We start from the raw sequence: 20,930 nt of genomic DNA on the forward strand, positions 1-20,930 counted from the left end.
TTCTCCGCTTCATCCGCTCTCAAGAGCCTCCTCGATCTCCCTCTCGCTGCTTTCTCAGATTCCCTCGCCTCACTCTTCCCATCATGGCCTTCTTGCTTCTCCGCCGCACTTTTCACACCATCCTCACTTCTTTCGTCACGCTGTTCAAGTTAATTCTTCTATTTTTTCAAATTTAATTTTTTAACCCATTAACCGGCAGATATCACTTTCAGAAACCGCCAACATCGAAAGCTAACACCAGTTTCTTTACAACTGATCAAGGGGGTATGCCCAGACGGACCAAAAGACAAGCGAACCCCTAAGAACAAATCAAAGAGAGACTCCGCGACACTAGATAATCTAGATCATGGCGAAAAGAAAACTGATATAATAAAGGTAGACCAAGGGTAGTGTGTCACCGCCTCCCATCTAATCAACGATCATCACATGGGCGCTGCCACACACCACTACAAGGCCAGCCACTTGCACGGCCAAGGATAAGTTACAACGAACAAGATACAAAGTTAACCAAGCACACAAATAAGGAGAGTAGAGAGAGAAAAACATAAACTCAATATAAATGGGTCCCAGATACACCACAAGCCAACAACAGATGCCCAAGACCTCTTCCACCAAGAGATGAAGGTGAACAAAGCCCCCAAAGAACAAGTTTTCTCCCAAGGAAGCTCACCTTTACTTGGTCTCTAGTCGGCCTGTTATGAGAGGGAGGAAGGGTTGTTTATAAGCTGGGCCCAAGCAATCCCACCCTTCTAACTGTGGCCAAGAATCATTCAAATTGTTCTTATCACAACTAACACACTGCCATAAAGGTTATGCAAGATTTGAAATAGGAAGCACAACGTGTCCTAAACTCTCCTGCACCATTTTAGCCTGGCCCAACTTTAGCGGCATCGCCGCAGATTCCAGACCACAGATTTTTCAAGGCGCCAAGACCGACCCAGTCACTTATATAAGCCGCCTACGTCATTAAGAGCCCGTCACCACCCGATCACTGACCGACCGCAGCCTCAACGACTGCACTGCCTCGTTATTACTATCCGCTAATCGCCTCATACTTAGCCACAATTTCCAATTTGATCACATGACTCCACCCATTGATATCGAGATTCCCGCCACGCCAGACGACGCTTGCGCGCCGCTTGCACAGCCTGCAATGCGCGTGCACCGTTTTCCCCCGCAGACCCGCCACCAAGACTTAATTTCGCCATGCGCAGACTCAACCCGCCGCGATCGATGATCTGACTCGACAACGCCATTTGGATTGAATTTGCCAACCTCGCTTGCCACCATCTCCCGCCCAGTACCACCCTATGCCGGAGCTGTAGAAGGTAGAACCCTTACAAGTAGCTTATTGATGGAGTCTCTAATAAAAGCATACTATGGGCTAGCTAGATTGTTGCTATGAATGATTCCCCATTGTAGGACTCCCTACATTATTTCTGTGAAATTTTTTTAATTCAACTCCGTCGTACCTTTTGTTTGAAATTCATAATTTCTTTATTAGATTTAAAGAAGTACCTGTTATTAGAAAAGTTCTGCTGTCTCGCATACCTAATGTGTTTCAGCTTTGTGGGTATATGATTGTTTATCAGTGCGCTGGTTTCGATATGTAACATTTTTATTTGAGAAAAGATGAAAGTCAACGTCAGGAATATTTGAAAATTAACAAATCTATTTTGAAACATTATCAAATAGTAAAGACAAATAGCCAACATAGTCATCTTTAATTATAATCTAGAAATTCACTGCTTTGCATCTAGTTCTTATAATCTTGAGGGTTCTGCTAAGTAAATGAGTTTGGATACCTAGAATAATTTTTGAGAATTTAAAAATTGAGGTTCTAGGTTTGTTGTGATTGTAGATAGTATAAAAGCTTGTGGGTGGCGGTTGTTGTGTAAATTCTATTGGTTGTAGTGTGGTATTGAAAAGCAATGGTAATTAACTTTTCAAATCAAGATGTCATCAAGATTTGTTTCTGCAAGAAGCTAGCTCTACCTCTTCTTCTCTCCCTAACTCTTCCAAGAAATGTACATGTCTATTTCTTTTTTGTTATACCTTGAAAAGTTGCATCACCAAGTGGACACATTAAAGTGGGAAAGAGAGAGAGAAAGGAGGTGGTGTGTGTGTGGCGCGTGTGTGAGGAAGAGATGGGGAGGACTCCATGGCGGAATTTAGGATGGAGGGACATAATTAAGAAAATATATTATTTTTATAAAAATAATTTCTTAAAATTAATTATAATTTTTATAAAAATAAAATAAAATAATTAAAAATTACAAGACTAAAACAAAGAGTAAAAATAAAAAAACCCTAAATTGTTAAGTTGTAGAACATATTAGTATATATATATATATATATGTATATATATTATATAAATATTTAGTACTTTAATTTCTAAGCCCAGATGGATTTTCGTGGCATTTGTCGAGAGATTAAAATTCTACACCCACACCCGCACCTGCTTCATCTGTCGAAAGCTAATTGACCTGTAATCTCGAAACCGAATTAAATCGGGTTTTACCCTCAAGTCAGTCGGGTCCTGCTTGGGTATATTGCCATCTATTATAGGTAGACCTATATTTTATTTTCTTTAACTTCTATCATGATTTTAAAATTTAATTTAGTCGATATGAGGGCTAAAAATAAACTTATTTAATATCTTAATTTAAAACTAACCAGAAAAATAAACTGGCTGTTTTATTTAGGACTAAAATACACCTCCAATATAATTCAAGATCAATCGTGAACTCGCTTATTATATTTTAATGATGAAAGTGGGAAAAAGAAAATGCTTTTCATTAGCTCTTAACCAAACCTCGAAATTTCACCATATCTCTAGAAGTCACGCGACGAGTTCCCTCCGCACCACTGAGTCAGCATTGTTGACTGGTTAGTGATGCTTTTCCTATTTGTTTAAATGCACATTTTTAGCAGGTTTGGCAAGTAAGCATTTACCTACTTTACTTTTGATAAGCATGATGGTTAAAACACAAGCAGTTCAACCGTCCTCAGTAAATATGTATCTTATTACAAATAGGTTCAGCCGCAAATCAAAGAAAGAGATCATCTAGAGTATAGAAAATAACTGCATATATATATATCAATCATTGTTACAGAGGCTCAAAGGATGGTAATTTTGCTAAATTGGGTCGAGCTTAACAAGATTAGGGGGTTTATACCCCTGTAAATAAACCAAAGCCTTTAATCAATATAATCACATTCATCCAACCTTCGAATCAAAATTTCAGAAAACAAAACAAATTTTTATAATAAATAAACAACAATTAAACTAAATCATTCTATAAACCCAAGGAAACACAAAGAAAAGGAATGAAAGCAAACAACCTGGACTAATTTAAGGTTGCCATCCAAACGATGCCCATGACCCCAAATTCATTCCCATCAACAATCAAACCATAAAACATCATTTAACTAAACCAATCAATAAACAGTCACAAATCAACTCATAAATAAAGAAGAAAACTTTCACGGGATAAGGCCGTTCATCGCCCAAATACCCTGTCAGAAACCAAACCACGCCATTAAATCAAGAAAATAAGAACCAAGGCACCAACACAAAACACAAGAACCGCAATGGTGGAGTGAGTGGCAGAGATCTATGAGGATCTCCAATACCGTAAGGAAAGTGATTGAGAAGTCCAAAGAGGAACGCAAGGGAGGAGAAGAGAAGACTAGGGGCGGGTAGGGAAACCAAGAGCGAGGGTCCTCGCCATATCTCCGCTTCCATCAACAGGCGCCGGCGTGACCTTCGCTGACCTCCTCTCTCTCGTTGTTCCCTCTCCCACTTCACCGCTACCTCCGCCGCTGCCATTCCCATCTCAACCTCGAGTTGAACCAAGAACGCCAATGGCGGCCTCTCTCTCTCTCTGTTTTTCTTGGTGCACCTTTGAGAGAAAAGGAAGACAGGGCTTTAGAAAGTTTCAATCCCTTTGATTTCGAAATTTTTTTTAATTATTTGATTTTTATTTTTATTTTTTTTTGTGGAAAAAACTAAAAAGGTGCAATTGCTATCTTTAATTTCTGGGAACTGATTTGTTAAATAATTAAAAATAATAATAATTGTTCAATTAAATCAAATTCAATAACTGCTTTGATATTTATAATACCGATAATATATGGGATTTTTTACTGGCTAACTCTGAAGTGATGCAGTGGAATTAACTTTAGGCCTTGTTGTTTCTTCTCATACATGGATTGCAATACTACAAATACATAAATATATATGGCTTTATAAAAAGTGTGTTTAGCGAGATGAGAATGATGTTGTTTCAGGAAAGATTCTATTTTTTATTTAAAAAAATGGGCCTCCCAAAAATTTACTAAATTAAAATTAGACTAATTATATATGCAATGAAAGCTATGACATTACTTTCCACAATATATGTTTTATTTTATTTATTAAAGGTTGAAAGCAAATAAAAAAAACTTGGTTTTTCTTTGTTGTTTACTAAAACCTTTAAAACATTATGCTTAAAGTACTCTCATCCTTGTCCATTCAACATAACCTCCCCCAATTATTAAGTTTGTGGGAAAAGGAAAAAAAGAATGGAAGATAGTGAAGGCAGCAGAGTCAAGAAAAGCTTTGTTGATTCCTTTTGTTCTTCTTATCACCATATCTCCATTTTAAGTTTTTTAACATTTAAACAAATAAACAGCCTTAATAGTGTTTTCTTCTTGCATTATACTTTGAGCAGAGATAGAGAAACCGTGTAGAAAGGATTAACAAAGAAAATAATAAAATATCAACACAAAAGCTCTCGCTTCCTTGTTTTTTATTTTTTAAATTAACAAATAATAATAATAATAATAATAATAATAAAGTCACTTCCTTTTATTCTTTTGTTATGTTTTTTAAATTAATAAATAATAATGGCTAATAATAATAATAATAATAAAGCTCACTTTCCTTTATTTTTATATTTTCTTACTTTATATTTTCCTGATAGGTGTATCGATAGAGAGTGCATACACCTGTATCCTTGCTTGCCATACTGAATCAAATAAAGATACTTCCACCATTACAACGCCATGCATAATACCACAGTGCTAGTTCCGTAAACAAATACATCTCTATATATTATTACATAATTATATAGTACTGTGTTGATAATTTTATGGAACTATTAACATGTAATTACACTAAAAAAAATAAAATAAAAGTCCAAATCCGACTTGAAAAGAAACATAAAGCAGAACCACCGACAACATTTCATTTTCATGGGGACAATGCTTTTAATAACAACAATCAATACTTAGACTATTAAGATTTGTTATTCAAAGACTCGGGATTTTATGCGTATTATTCCGCTCTGACAAAGATTAATATGTTGCTGAGATATTATACATTGGTGTCCCGTGAGACGATAATACGTATTGCATTGGATTAATACAGAAAACCCTGAGTGGATTCAACTCTCATTTGAAAATAAAAATAATGTCTTCAATAAAATATAATCCAGCCTAAATTCCAAATTTTGGCAGGAGGAGAGAGAGAGAGAGAGAGAGAGAGAGAGAGAGAGAGAGAGAGAGAGAGAGAGAGAGAAGATATAATAATAAAATAATAATAAAGACAATGGATCTAATTCTAATGATATCTATTGGACAAGTTTCTCCATATGTCACAATGAATGAAAGCTGACGGAAATCATTTGTTTTCTAAAAAGCAAGCATAAAATAAACACTTGGAAAAGCTATTCTAAGGAAACTTAAAATCATCATCATTAGCTATGACAAACATAATGATAGCTCTAACTTAAGGTGGCATTAAATTATAGGCTTTGAAGTTTAGGGGTGCTATCATAGCTTCATAGATCATATTCAGCTCAAACTTTTACGATAAAACAAATTCACCTGGAGACAAAATAATTTGAGTTATAAGATTAAAACTAGTGCTTGCGTATAGAGATAGTGTATATATATATATATAACATATGTGTGTGTGTGTGTGTGTATACGGCCATATATATATATATATAACTCTTGTTTACACTTTACTTGGTGCTGCAAGACATGCAAATCATATAAACCCACGTAAATCCCGTGTGCCCTAAAGTTGCTTCATTCTTTCAGTTAGAGCATTTGAAAATCCAAGTCAAGTGCAAACATAACTCATTGGGAACGTTAGTCCTTTATGAGTTCGCCCAATGAACTTGTAGAACTTATTTTTCACAAAGGCAAAAATACTACCCAATTAGCTTGAACATAGCTTCAGCCATTACGCAACCTCATTTGGATGATAACAGACCAAGTTACAGCCACAATCTAAGCCTGACTGTAAGAGATTTACACATATACCTTTGTCATGGTATTCTTCTATAGTTTTCAAATCATTGATATTTATAATATTTAGATTTTCAGATCAGCAAAGAGTTCTCTTTTTAGTACAAAATAACACATGGTAAGAATTAAAGCACTAGTGACATAAAATTTGAATCACTATGTTAGACTTAAATCTTAGATAAAATTACATAATGCATTTTAGTAAATACATAATTCTTTTTACGTAAATTAGCAAACTATTATGAAACACTTAAATTCGTGTGAAAACCACCACCGCGTTGTAGCCTAAACAGTTAAGCGGCCAACCAAGCCTGCATACTCAAGTATTCCAAGCCAAAACACGGACCCTCCGAGCTCTCATATGTGCGCGAAGCCAAGCGAGCTGGGACAGCTCACTCAAGCTTTACTTAATTGCAGCCCTAAATACTACTCGTTTATACACCCCTGTTATTAAATATTTTAAAGTTGTATTATGCATGCTGAGTGGCCACACCTAAACAACCATATACAACCATGATCACAATCTCAGCCCAGACCAAAAACACCTGCAGTTATCCCATCTAGAGAAAGTTGGATTTTCTTTATCCACCATAAAAGATAAGGTTGACCTTCTAAGGTTGGGCACCTTGCCTGATTTTTATTTTAAAAGTAGATCTATAGATATTGTTCTTCCTTCCAAATATCAAAAATTCACCTTCAAGGTGGTCCACTATTTCGATGATGAGCTCCCTCCTAGATCCTTTAAAGTGCTCGGTGATATTTGATAATGAAACCTGCATGCATACAGCAGAGGATTTTAATACATCTCACTCCTAGTTTGTTGCAAACAAATGAAAATCAAAGAGCTCAGTGAAAACTGGCAATGGTTATTTGCACTCTATCATCCGACAACAAAAAGTTAATCGCATTCCTAGATCATTGAGAGTAAACATAAAGGAATGTGCCCAATCATTATAGGCGATGGCTACCTGCATGATTGCATCAGTAATGTAATTATATCATTCCTACTATACCGCAAATTAACAAAAATAATTGAAAGAACTAACCCCATCTTGGCTTGCTATGAAGTCCAAAATAGCACTTTCAGTTGCTTCCAATTGGTCATTGTGTTCTTCTGTTTCACTGCATTTGTGGAGCTTCTTAACGGAAGAATTATCGATAGAAGAATCATAACGGGGTTGCTTCATTCGAGAAGCACTTCCACTTTCACCACCACATGGTGTAAGGGGAGAAGGTGGGCAGATAATCTCCTGGGGACAAGATTTTGCTTCATCTGTGGCATAGCATGCCTTCTCTAATTCTACTTCATGATCGCAAGACAATGAACCAGAAATCTTGGTTGGAAGGTTGTCTGATGTACAGAATTTGGCATCAAATATTTCTTCCTTGCAGACATTGAGATCTTCCATTGTCAAGTAGGCCTTGATCTGTTCATAAGAAACCTAGATATCCATTTATATTAGCCTAGTGTTGGAAAATGCTGCCTTATTCAAGCATATATAAATACAGAGTGGATGTTCGTATATTTAGCCCTCTCAGTCTCAGGTGATGTATCAAGTTACCATTTATAAATGCCACCCAATATATCTGGAGGATGGATTCATATCTTCATGCATCGGCCTTCACAGGATACTCTAACAACCATGACACTTGTGTTGTAGTCTGAGCAATGGAACTATTTCTCTCCAAAGCAGGATTTAATCTTATTAAATTGGGAAAAAGGATTAAAGAAAAAAAAAAAAGAAAAATCACATCCTACAGAGTAAATGTGGTCATTGTTTTATTGGGTCTATGTAGTCTTTAATACCAACCTCCTTTAATTTCTACATCAAACTGTCCTTAAAAGGAAAAAAATTATACTGGGTCTCAGAAAGGTTATTTGTATGATTCAAGATGAAACTTTAGATAGGTTGATCAGAACATATTAACTGCTCAGTGAGAATTATAAAAGTTAAACGAGCAGGTTTCTAATATGAGAATGATGAAAAGACACTAGAATTTAGAAAACCACAAGGAAAAATTAATACAAAAAATGTAATACTCACAGTTTCAGGTAGTTCCTCTTTGATTGGCTTTAGCCGTTCTCTTGATCCTACTTTTGTAAGGGCAAAACGAATTTGTTGGACAGTGTCAAGTGTTAGCCCTATCTCTTTAGAGAATCTAGCCCAATTGAGTTCATGCCCCTCCACAGCAGCTTCAAGAACATACGAAATTATTGTCTGTTCTTTTATTGAACCTGATTTTCTAGGTATGGCCTGAAAAGAAAGAAAACTTAGAGCTTGTTGTGAAACCTTTCTCACAAGGCTCTATTTTAAACTTTTATAAAAATTTTCTGTTCTTATTTTATGTTTTCTAAAAATAAATTTGTTTGAATTGTTTAATAAAAAGTCTTTTAAACAAAAGCAGTGAATCAACACTTAATTTCATTTGCTCCATGCATAATGTATTTTGCTCATATATCCTCATGGTCACATAGTTAAATGATATTTTAAAATAACATACTGTATTGACATATATATATATATATAGTTAGGGATATGTAAATATAGCTTTTTAAGATTGATAACTATATATTTTTGGAAAAAAAAAAAATGAAAAGATGCCCTTGGGTGGTAGTGATGGAGCTCGTAATGATGCGATATTAAGGGGCATCCTTCCCACACTTATAACACTTGCAAAAGACGCAAGTCTCCTTAAGCTCCTGATCACACTGACTCCAAACACTCCTCGACGTTGTCCGTCTCGAACTGACATTCACTAAAGCTGTGAACTCTGGTAAAGATAAGATTAATAGAATTCACAGGCTTATGAGCGAGAATCGCATTGATATATTTGCTTTGGTAGAGACCAGAGCTAATGATGAGAGGGTTCTTTGTCTTTGCAGCCACTTTGCCAAATCCTGGAACTAGGTAGCCATTCCTGCGGATGGCTACTCCGGAGGGATCATAATTCTTTGGCTCAAACACTTAGGCAGAATTTCTCCGGTGGCCCATTCTCACCGAGTTCTTCACTTAATTTTTTCTTCTTCTACAGACCATCGTTGGATCATTTTGGTGGTATATAATGCCCAACATATTAAGCTGCAGAAAAAACTCTGGAAGGAACTATCGTTGATCCCAAAACTGAATTTACCTTAGATTGTGCTAGGTGATTTTAATGCTATCAGTTCATCTTCTGATCATAAGGGAAGCAATTTCTATTACTACGCTAGAAAAGCTGTCCTATTCTCCAATTTCATAGCTAACAATGCTCTTCTTGATGTCAGTTATTCGGGTGCTACTTTTTCTTGATGCAATGGACATCGTGGGCTAGCACGATGTTGGGTACGTCTTGACAAATGTCTGGTTAATGACCTATGGTTAGCTTGCTCTAACACTGTTCATATTAGGTATTTTCCTAAGCTCTTTTCAGATCATTCGCCTGTGCTTATCAACATTGTTAAAGATAATTTTACTGCTCATAACAACTTCCGTTTTGAGAATTACTGGTTGGAGCATGCTAGTTATATTTTTGAAATTCGTAAAGCCTTATCTGGTAATGCTCACTGTAATCCTAAGCATGCTTTCTATCATGTTTTGGCTCAGATTAAGAGTGGTGTATGTTCTATTAGACAATATGGTTTGGGTGCTCTTGATAGAGAAATTAAAAACATTGAAGTTCAGCTCCAGGCTCTTGAGATCGATGATAGGTTAAGCTCTAATGTAGACCTGGATTCTTTTAGGAGATTACAGAACAAATACAGAGCTTTGTTGAGACAAAATCACAGTAGGTGGGCTCAAAAGTCTAGATTAAATTGGATTATGGGTGAGGATATGAATTATTCTTTTTTTCACAGAAGTGTAAGGATTCGTAGATACCAAAATTCAATTTCTAATCTCTATGATAATAATGGCAGGTGCTTTAATGTTTCTCACCAAATTGATCTTATTCTTGTGGAACACTTTTCAAAACTTTGGAAAAATCTTAATTCTAGGCCTCTAGATTGGTTTTGGATGCTCTTCCTTCTAATCTTCCTACTCTCTCCACTGTACAACAAACCTCTTTGACTAGGCCTGTGTCCAAAGATGAGATTTACCTTACTCTTCTATCTTTAGCTGAGGGAAAATCTTTGGGTCCTGATGGCATGAATGTAGAGTTCTACAAACTTTTCTGGACTGATATTGAGAAACATTTAGTTCCTGCCATTAATTATTTTCTCGACAATGTTGTGATGCCAAGAGCCTAGGGTAGAACTTACATCACTTTAATTCTTAAGAAAGAGCACCCCAAATATGCTTCGGACTTCCGTCCTATTTCTCTGTGTAATGTTGCTTATAAGATTATTACTAAGATTCTTGCTAATCGTATTAAGGATGTGATTACTTGCTTGGTTGGTGAAGAGCAATGTGGATTTGTGCCTGGTCGTTCTCCTGTTGACAATATCATTGCAGTTTAGAAATTAATTCACTCTATTAATCAGGAGAGGACCATCCCTCCTAGGATGTTAGTAAAAGTGGACATTAAGAAGGCTTATAACACTCTTAATTGGAATATTATTTTGGCCACTCTTATCACAATGAACTTTCCTAGCAACTGAGTATCTTATGTTAGAGCTTGTCTTGAAGCTACTTCTTTTTCAATTCGTATCGATGGTAAACCCTCTGATTGGTTTCGGCCCTCTCAGGGTGTTAGGCAAGGCAATCCTCTTTCCCCTTACCTTTATCCTGGTGGCCCAGAACCTTATTGCTATTTTAAACCATGCTAGATTTCTTGGGTTTATTCCAGGTTTTTCAAACTTGAATCATAACTTTAACCACCTAATGTATGCCGATGATCTTATTCTGGTTACAACTGCGTCTAGAAAACATGCCAGAAACATCAGGTTTTGCTCAAACCTGTATGCTCAGCTTTCTGGTCAATATCCCAATCAGAAGAAATCTGAGATTTATTTCCCAAATTGGTTTAACAAACAGGTTCCTTCTAGAATCTGCAATATCTTAAACTTTAATCATGGCAAAACTCCTTTCACCTATTTAGGGGTTCTTAACTCTCCTAATCGGCTTACCATCTCTCATTTTGATTCCATGGTTAATTGCCTTAATGCGGCAGTTATAGAGTGGGGTAAGGCTAATTATCTAAAGCTGGCAAATCAGTTCTCATTAACAGCATTCTAATGGCTACCCCTACCTACTATCTCTCGGTCTATCCCATTCCTGACTCTATTCTTAATAAGCTTTCCAGAATTGCTAGGAAGTTCTTGCGGGCAAATTATGATCATAATAATGGCATGCCTTTGGTGAATTAGGACACCATTACTTCTAGAAAATCTGAGGGGGGATTAGGCATTAGAAACCTGCTCAAGATTAAGCATTCCTTGATGGTAAAAAATCTTATCAATTTTCTTAACAAGCAAAAATCTCTGGGTTGATATTCCTTACATGAAATATGGTGATCATAATTTCTGGACTATGAAACCCCTCCAAATTGCTCGGCTTTTTTCAAAAGTTTGTGTAGTAATGCTGATGTTTTAAAACCTTTTTTGTGGATCAATTGTCTTAATCCAGCAGTTACTTCTTTTCATTACCATCCGTGGTTGTTTGATATTCCCATTGCTTACAAGGCTGTTTTTCTTAATATGAACCTCAATGTGGATGATATTCGAATGAATGATCTGTTTGATAATTCTTCATGGAATGTGAATGCTCTCAACCTTTTGTTTGGCACCAATTGGAACTCGCCTACCATAACTCATGGGAAGATTAATAATGAGGAAGACAATCACTAGATATGGTTTCCAACCTCGAAAGGTAACAACCTTTCATCTAACATTTACAAGTTCCTAAATAGCAGTCTTTCGAAGGATCAAGAGTGGAATGGCTGGGCTAATATTTGGAAGCTAAATGTTGCTCCTAGAGCCAAAACTTTTATTTGGTTTTTGGCTCATGGTAAGATCAAAAAATTTATGAGTATTTGTATCAGCTAAATCTTGGTCCTCCTGATCCATGTGTGTTCTGTGGATTGGTTTTGGAATCATCTAATCATCCTTTTACACAATGTCAAATTAGTGCCAGAATCTGGAGGATGGAGGAATGTCTTGCTAACATTAAGATCAACTTGGTGGATCTTATTACCAAAGGCCAGTGGTTAGACTTCCATTTTCAGGGTAATTCAAAATTTTTGGCTTCAATTATTGCAGCTTCATTGTGGCGGATCTAGAAATGCAGGTGTAATTGTATTTTTAGACAGGAAAGTCCTGATATTTTTAAGACTGCTAATTTGGTTGTGCTTCATGTGCAAGAATTCTCTAGTTCTCCTACCTTCAAAATGCAGAACTATCTCATGCAAAACAGACCAAAACCAGGTTTTATGGGCATTTTCTCAGCTGCTGCTTGGAATGAAGTTACAGGTAAAGGTGGTCTAGGTTTCATCTTAATTGGTACTAATGCCAAGGTTTGCTATGCAGGATCATATCCAAGTATGTTTGCTGACATTCTGGAAATAGAAACAAGGGCTCTTTGTCTAGCTCTTCTACACTCCAAAGACGCAAGGGAGAAATGCTCAAACATATATATCGGCTCAACTATTCTTTGAAAGACGATCCATCACATGGAGGAGTTGGTCTATTGGCGTCAACAGGAATATGTTGATCACTTGAGGGAGCTACTGCAACATTTGAATCATCCTCAACTAGAACTCATCCCTCATCAGTGAAACCGAATTGCTACAGTTTTAGCGGGTCATGGAATTCATTCGACGCACTTATTTCTATTCCATATGGGTATGGAGAAACTGAATTGGCTAATGAAGCTAATCAACCAAGCTGGTTGCACCTGATTTTCCTACCTTAATCATTTGTCTTAGTAGCTTAGAGTCTTGTTCACTATGTATTTTTGCTTTTTTGCTTTTGTTTTCAGTTTTTCTTACCCCTTTGTGAACCTTTATTTTTGATTTAATAATATCTAACTACTCTAGTAGCTCTTTCCCAAAAGCTGTGAACTCACCATCCAATCTGATTTAGCTAGGAAGTTTCCCTCTATCAACTATGAGGCTCCCCACTAAGCAAGCAAGTCTCTTTCAACTTGTTCTTTAAATAGCAAGTTGTACAACATTGTTAGAGGAACCCATTCAATTACCCTAACTTTGGAAGTCGTCTTTCTTCAACACATATGGACAACACCGCTCCCTAGGAGCCCACCGCTAATTTTGCTAATACCAAACATTACAGGCTCTCCATTTGGTTGGCATTGCCCATGCTTTGGCCACATCACAGCGAATTGCCCATTAGTGACAAGTAAAGCCTAGCCCCTACCTAGCCACACAAAATGGAAATGAACTCATACTCAAAAGCATGCCTAACATCAACAAGATACTACATCATCCTCATATGATATAATGATAGATCTTCTATAAGTGAAGCACCACAAGTTCACCTATCTCTGCCCCATAACAATTCCATTCTTCCAAGTAAAAATTGAAGAAAATATCAATCACTATACTATTAAAATAAAGATAATTTAATTAAGGTCCTTAAGTATGTGGAAAAACTGGTGTTAATGCATAATAACAAAAAAATGACTAGATATAATCCGAACCTTGGTTTGACTTTGGCTGGTGTTGATCTTGTTGGTGGATACTAATCTTAGTGTTAGCATAAGATATTTCAAGTTTAATCATCTCAGAGCTCTTCAGTAGGGCCCCTTACAATACAAGCCTTGTCAAATACCGTAAGACACTCGCATAGCATCATGGGCAAGGCTCATGTCTTTCACTCATGTTACCTATTTCATTCTTCAAGAAGAGAAAAGTAAGGATACCTTGCATTGAATACTAACCCAACATCAAAGTGCAATACCATGCATGCATTGCAAGGCAATGAAGTGTCCCTGATACAATGGCCACTAGTCCATGCTTGGTGCAATAGTCGATCTATCTATTGAAGCACCAACTCTAGTAGTGATCCCATTGTTGATGCAAAGCGCTACCAGGCCATTAACCAGAAACACCTTTTGCTAATACTTAGTCTACCCTAAATGATCATTACCTAAGTGATCCTAATAAGCTAGTATTAGACTAGATCCTAGGTGATGAATCTATGGGTTTAACTACAGCTTTAGGTGCAAATGACTCAATTGATTCTAAGATTAATTTATGTAAATTGGATTTTTTGGAAAAATGACAAAAGAACGCAAAAGAAGCCCAATGCATACTAAAGCTCATGGTAGTGAAGGCCCCAACCTCTCACCAAGATCCCCAACTGTCTGGGTGCTATCGATGAAGTAGTGACTACTAGTTCTTACTCAACTAATGAGACAACTATTTAACCGAATGTCATACGCATTGAAACTGTAGATAGTATCTTAATTGATAGACCTTACGGCAATTGGAGTATTAGAGGGGGTTACAGACAAGCATGTTGGATGTGCTAGAGATGGACGTGAGCTTAAGTTGGCACCATCCATGGCCCATGTAGTGTTGAACCATGTGTTACATTAGTTTAAGAATAGTATAAACTATGAGTTTGCATGTAATTTTAATTATATTGGTTGTTTTATCAGGTTTGAATGTAATGTTGACAATAAAACTTTGGCTAGGCCTTTTTCCATTGTGCATGTTTCTATTATGGGTTTTCATGCTAAGACAAACCCTCATCATGGGCTAGTGCCATAGGGTTCTATTTACCCAGCATCCACCAAGAACGAATTGTAAGTTCAATCTTGTCAAGAACATGACGGAAATATTAATGGGTGAGATGAGTCTAGTGGCTGATAAAAAGTTGTTTCACTCTAGTACCTATAAGCAAACCCAACATCCCTTTGGTCTCAATTTTAGCAGAAGAAATCCATCAAAATAATTACGACCAAAAGCCTTCCTCAAGATAAAGCAAGGACGTGAGTTTCCTTACCCAACGCCCACGGTCAACTAAGAAGAAAGGTGTTGTCTCTTCCTTGAATGTATCTTTCGTAACTCTTTTCTTGCATTTTCCTCATGCAATGACAAACAACTTAAAAATTGCTTGATATGCAGAATTGAATTGGTTAAGGACCCAAACCACTAATATAAAAGTCTTAACACCATTTGTTCTCTTAAAGCCAAGGAAGTTGCCCTTCAAAACGACACAACAAAGACATCTCATTAGATCTCCTCCTTCAATATTTTTTAATTTTCCTATGAAAGTCGTGTTATGGAATATCAAAAGATTTGATGGACTTGTGAAAAAAAAAAATCTTGGTTAAGGATTTCCTTGCTGGCACCCAAGCATATACTTGTATTCAAAAGTCAAAACTAAATGATAACAGTCAATGCACTTAAAAAGATATTAGCAATCTCCAACTATTACCAATTCATCCCGTCCATGAGTTCTACTAGAAATATAGTCATTGGATAGAACAAATTGAATGTGAAAAAACAATTGGTCCATACTAGACTTTCTGTCTTTCCCTTAAATGCTCCAATTTGTCAAATAACTCGCATTGGTTTTGTATGTCAACTTAGGGACCAAGCTTATGTTATCCTAAGGTAATATTCTAGAACAACAATAAAGTTAACCCTAATCTTAAGGACATCGAGTGTACTCGCCTATTCAAGACCTCAACCACATTAGCCATTTACGCTTTAGGTGTTTCTTTACCTAAACAATTGACATTTGGATCAAACCAAGGTTCGGTTTGGCCGCTTCCTAGTCTCATGATTAGTTCTTTCCTTACGATCTTACCCTAAGATTTGTCAATCAAACTTTCATAGATTCAGCTCGAATTATGTTCCCGTTTGCCTTGATTATGGTAATCACTCTAAGCAATCTCATACTTTTCATTTCAACTCCTATCGATGGTTTTTGAGATCTCATCTAGGATAGTAGGATAAATTCCACTAGATTGATAGTAAAGCCTTTATCCTACCAAAAAAGTTGGCCGCTCAAAGCTAGACTGAAACCTTGAGCTAAGAAATGTCTAGCTTCATTCCTAGCTGAAAGAAAATGATCCGGATTAAATTAGATAGCCTCAAATACCCTCAAGAAATCTAAGAATGTTAGCTATCGCACAAAAGAGTCCTCTTTGTGCTATCAATTAGGATCTGCATTAAATCAAAAAATCCATTGAAATCCACGTAAAGAAAATGATCTGGATTAAATTAGATGCCTCTAGTACCCTTCAGAACAAGAGAGTCCTCTTTACGCTATCAATTAGGATCTACATTAAATTAAGAGATCCATTGAAATCCATGTCTCACTGACTTGGCTCTCAAGGAAAGCCACACTAACACAGGTCTTCTCACCTAGTTGCCAAATAGCCATCACAGGCGGAACTATATTCCACGCATCTTGCATAACAATGTCTAAATGAAAAGGATGACAATAATATGGATGCCTTAACTGAGCACCTCCATTTCTAGTTCGATACAAAACTTGTAAGGTTGTTTTCATTATGATTCAAGAACAACTTGGATGAGATGTTTTGATTTAAAGCCCAAGTTGATTTTTTGCCCATTGAGACCCATTTAACACTCCATCTGTTAAAACATATGACTTTTGAACTTAGTGCAAATAAGGCTTTAAAACCTGACGAATTTCCTATTTTTTCTCACAAAAGTTAAGAGTGTTATCCAACATAACCTTATTAATATTTGCAATGACTTCTACCTAGGTCACGCTAATATGGAACATATTAGTTGGGTGCATATTGCTACCATTGCATAGGTTGATAGTATAGAAAGAATTTCAAAAATCTAGTTAACTATCATCTAAGATTATCTCTATGATTATGGCATCTTGGATAGGCAAGATAATTAACATATTACTTGATCCTACCTAATCAGATTCATGGCAAATATATTATAGATAATATTTGCTATAAAAAAAGCTAATCTTCAATTTTTAAGCAAAACCTACTGCGAATGTCTCTGAAATTGAGGGGGTGTTCATTTCACTGTAAGTGAGGGGAAGTGAGGAAAGTGCCACTTCCCTGAAGTGGGGGAAGTAATATCACTTCCAGAACTTCTGTGTTCATTTGTCAGAAAGTGAGAATAGAACCGAAGAATTTAGGTGTTGGATGAAGTTCTATAAGTTTAAAAAAAAATTTAGAAATGAAAAAAAGTTGCTTTTTATAGATTGATTCACTTTCCTCCACTTCAATAAAAACAATATTTAAGTGGGCTTAGTTCAAAATCCACTTCAGTCGGAAGTAGGGGAAGTGCCACTTCCCCCACTTCAGCACAAATGTGACACTAGAAGTGGGGGAAGTCAGACCACATCCCCTCACTTCCCCCTATTTTCCCTTAAATGAGCGCTCCTGATTTCACCTTTGATGGTGTTAACTCATATTTCCTCATTGAGATCTTTATTAGCTGCAAGTTTTGGGCCTTAGTGAATTGGATAGATTAGGGCTATCTTTCCCTTATCCAAGGTTAACATGTTTATTAATGGGAACATCTATGTATGTTGGGGTTGTATTGCAAGAAAGATTAATGCTTTTTATATGGAAGAGTTTCAGAGATGATATATTGCAATATTGATACTGTCTCACACCACAAGATATATATAAACACATACAAAGCCATGGCATACTTGTTGTGCATGACCCTTACTCCCACGTTACACATGTACATATGAAGAAGCCATCTAACTAATATGATTCATGTCAAACACCTTGTCTCTAGCTCAGCAAACATCACACATATCTGCTGCATTTGCAACCTTTGTTAACCAAGCTTCTAATCAATTTTAACACACCCCTAATTATAAGCTACCCACTCCTAATAAGGAACTGAAATATTCATGCTTTGTATTGAAAGAACTTTAGTTAAGACATCCGCCACCTACTCATTAGCACCATAATATTCCAAATATACTTACACCTTCAGAGATTAAACTTCTTATGAAATGAAACCGGATAACAATGTGTTTAGTGCACCTATGCACGTTAGAATTCTTGGCAATAGATATTGTTTAACTTATTATTGCAAAATGTTTGTGTTGCGTCATCATGCACGAGCCCCACATCAAAGAGAAGCCTACTTAATTTTATAACCTGACATACTGCATAAATTGCAGCTACATACTCTGCTTCCGTGGTGGAAAATTCTATAATATCTTGCTTTTGCGAGCTCCAAACCATGACACCTAAGCCCAAGCTAAATACCCAACCGGACACATTCATGGTAAATCCCAAAGTTTGTTGTTCCTGCAACATAAGGTATTATCCTCTTAGCTGCACCAAGATGATGCTTAGTAGATATGTTCATGAACCTAGAAACAACTCCAATAGAGAACATTATGTCAAGACGACTGCGAGTTAAATATAATAGGCCTCCAACCATTCTCCGGTATCTCTTTGCATCTACTACGCCAGTACCATTTTCAAGTTACAACTTTTCACAAGTGTTCCTAGGTGTTGAAACTCTCTTACAATTCAGCATGTCAAATCTTTTGAGCAAATCCTCTGCGTACGTCCTTCGAGATACAAACACACTACCTTGACTTTGCTTGACCTCCAAACCAATAAAGTACTATAAAAGCCCCAAATCTATTATTTTGAAGGTGTGCATCACATCACTTTTAAACTCATTCACCATTATTATAGAAGACCCCATGCAGATGATATCAACAACGTATAGGCAGATCAATAACAAGTCTAAATCACCACTCACCTTCTTATACAAAGTCAGTTCACTACTAATTATTTGGAACCCAAGCTTCATAAAGTATTGATCCACCTTGCTATACCATTCATGAAGAGCTTAATGCAGCCCATAAAATGCTTTCTTCAACCTGTACACCATTTCTTCACTACTAGATACGAAACCTTCTAGTTCATCGACGTAGACTTTCTCCTGAAGCTCCCCATTAAGGAACACTGATTTCACGTCAAGTTAAACGACCAGCCACTTCAATTGTGATGTCATGGCAAGGAAGGTTCTAACTATCCCCAATCTAGCAGTATGAGAGAAAACTTCTTCAAAATCCACCCCATGCTTTTGGGAATACCCTTTTGCAACCAAACGTGTCTTGTGTTTATGTATACTAACATCTGAATTGTATTTTGTCTTGAAAACCCATTTCAGCCTTACCTTCTTTTTCCCATTTGGTAGATGAATTAACTCCCATATCCGGTTCTGAATAGTTGTCATTTCCATTTTCATTGCATTAACACATTCTATCTTCTTTGCTACTACGTCATAGTTCATTAGATTAGCAACAGCTGCAAAGCTGCAAGTCTCGTACAACTCTCAAAGTCTTAACCTTTGATGGTAGTGCCACATCAGATGAGTTAGTGCTTGAAGGAGGGTTGCTTTGCATGCTTGATGAGCTTGATGCACTTCCTTCTGTTTGACTAGGAGAAAGGGAAGAAGTAGAAGATGCATTGGATGTTGATAAGTTGGTTAGAAGTAAATCTTCAGCCTCAAGTGAAAACCCACGTTGTACATCAATACAGTTGTTCCAATTCAACTTCACTTCATCAAAGATTACACTCCAACTAATAATCACTTAACAACTAATAGGGTTATAAAGTCTATACGCTTTTGTTTCCATACAATACCCTATAAATATGCAATTTTCTAATTTTGCATCCAGCTTCTTAGTTTTTTTGTGAGTTGAGTAAATTATAAGCTATGCAACCAAAGATCCGTAGATGTCCAACAGAGGGTTTGATGCAGCAACATTGCCTTTCTTGGATAAAGGTTTAATAGAAACACCACCGTTGCTACCATCTTTGCCCACAAATCAATGGGAAGATCCTTTGCTTTCATTAAACTGTGAGCCATTTCCACCACCGTTCGATTCTTCCATTCAGTGATGTCGTTCTGTTTATAGGTACAAGGCATAGCAAGCTCCAAGTGAATCCCTTGTTCTTCACAAAAAGCTTTTAACTTCCCAAAGAGCCTTTCCACCCATGTCTGTGCGCAGAACTTTAATGGAATGCCCACCTTGCTTCTTTACAAAAGACTTTAACTTTCCTAAATTTTCAAAGGTATAATTCTCTTAATAGTCCCTCTACTTTTTCGAACTTATCATTTAGTCCCTTACTTTAAATTGTAACCTTTAAGTCCCTCTAGTCCTTTAAGTGAGCCATTTCAATCCCTTTGTTAGGATTTAGAGTTAGGGTTTAGGTTTTAGGGGGGCTGACGGCTAAATTAAAGTAGTAGAAGTAAAAGATTTCAATTTAAAGCAAAGGGATTAAAAAAGTAAGTTTGGAAAAAATAAAGGGATTGTTCATGGAATTAAACTGTTTTTAAACACTTGTAATGTTAGTTTAAGAAAATACACCTAACTCATTCGACTGCAATCATTTGTGAACAAAGAGAGTATAAACTCCCTCCTAGAGATTCACTTTGCATTGTCCCGAATACATCCGTATGAATAAGTTCAGATATGTTGCAGTACGTCAAGCTTCACCGGTAGGAAATGAGCTTTTGTTTCCCATAAATATAACCTTCACAAAGGCCTATCTAATCAATATAAGGTAGTCCTTCACCAAACCCTTCTGCTTAAATATCTTTAGTCCTTTTTCATTTAAGTGCATGTACCTTTGATGCCATAAAATAGAGGAATGTTGCGTGCTCACAGTTAAGTTGACATATTCAACATCAATCACAAATAATGGGAACATATTGTTCCTTGCCATCTGAAACCATCTCCTTTCCTGTATTTTAATCTT

General features: G+C 36.5%; 1 protein-coding gene and 1 long non-coding RNA gene across 2 annotated transcripts in view; one reads left to right on the top strand and one right to left on the bottom strand.

Annotated features, from left to right (window-relative positions):
• Window positions 1–1,055: 1,055 nt before the first annotated feature.
• Window positions 1,056–20,930, bottom strand: part of LOC120265283 (ATP-dependent DNA helicase RecQ-like) — a 34,733-nt gene continuing 14,858 nt past the window's right edge. Inside the window, exons 18-22 of the mRNA XM_039273157.1 lie at window positions 8,346–8,555; window positions 7,347–7,742; window positions 6,931–7,073; window positions 3,572–3,905; window positions 1,056–1,319 (exon numbers count right to left, since the gene is read on the bottom strand). Of these exons, the coding sequence (XP_039129091.1) occupies window positions 1,056–1,319; window positions 3,572–3,905; window positions 6,931–7,073; window positions 7,347–7,742; window positions 8,346–8,555 (1,347 nt within the window). The remainder of the gene's footprint in view (window positions 1,320–3,571; window positions 3,906–6,930; window positions 7,074–7,346; window positions 7,743–8,345; window positions 8,556–20,930) is intronic.
• Window positions 8,989–13,199, top strand: LOC120264869. The gene is made up of 3 exons (XR_005537580.1): window positions 8,989–9,075; window positions 9,185–9,447; window positions 9,566–13,199. It is a non-coding gene; the product is annotated as an uncharacterized LOC120264869 (long non-coding RNA).

The sequence above is a fragment of the Dioscorea cayenensis genome, chromosome 7 (genome assembly GCF_009730915.1).
Source record: "Dioscorea cayenensis subsp. rotundata cultivar TDr96_F1 chromosome 7, TDr96_F1_v2_PseudoChromosome.rev07_lg8_w22 25.fasta, whole genome shotgun sequence".
In the NCBI taxonomy this organism is placed as follows: domain Eukaryota; kingdom Viridiplantae; phylum Streptophyta; class Magnoliopsida; order Dioscoreales; family Dioscoreaceae; genus Dioscorea; species Dioscorea cayenensis.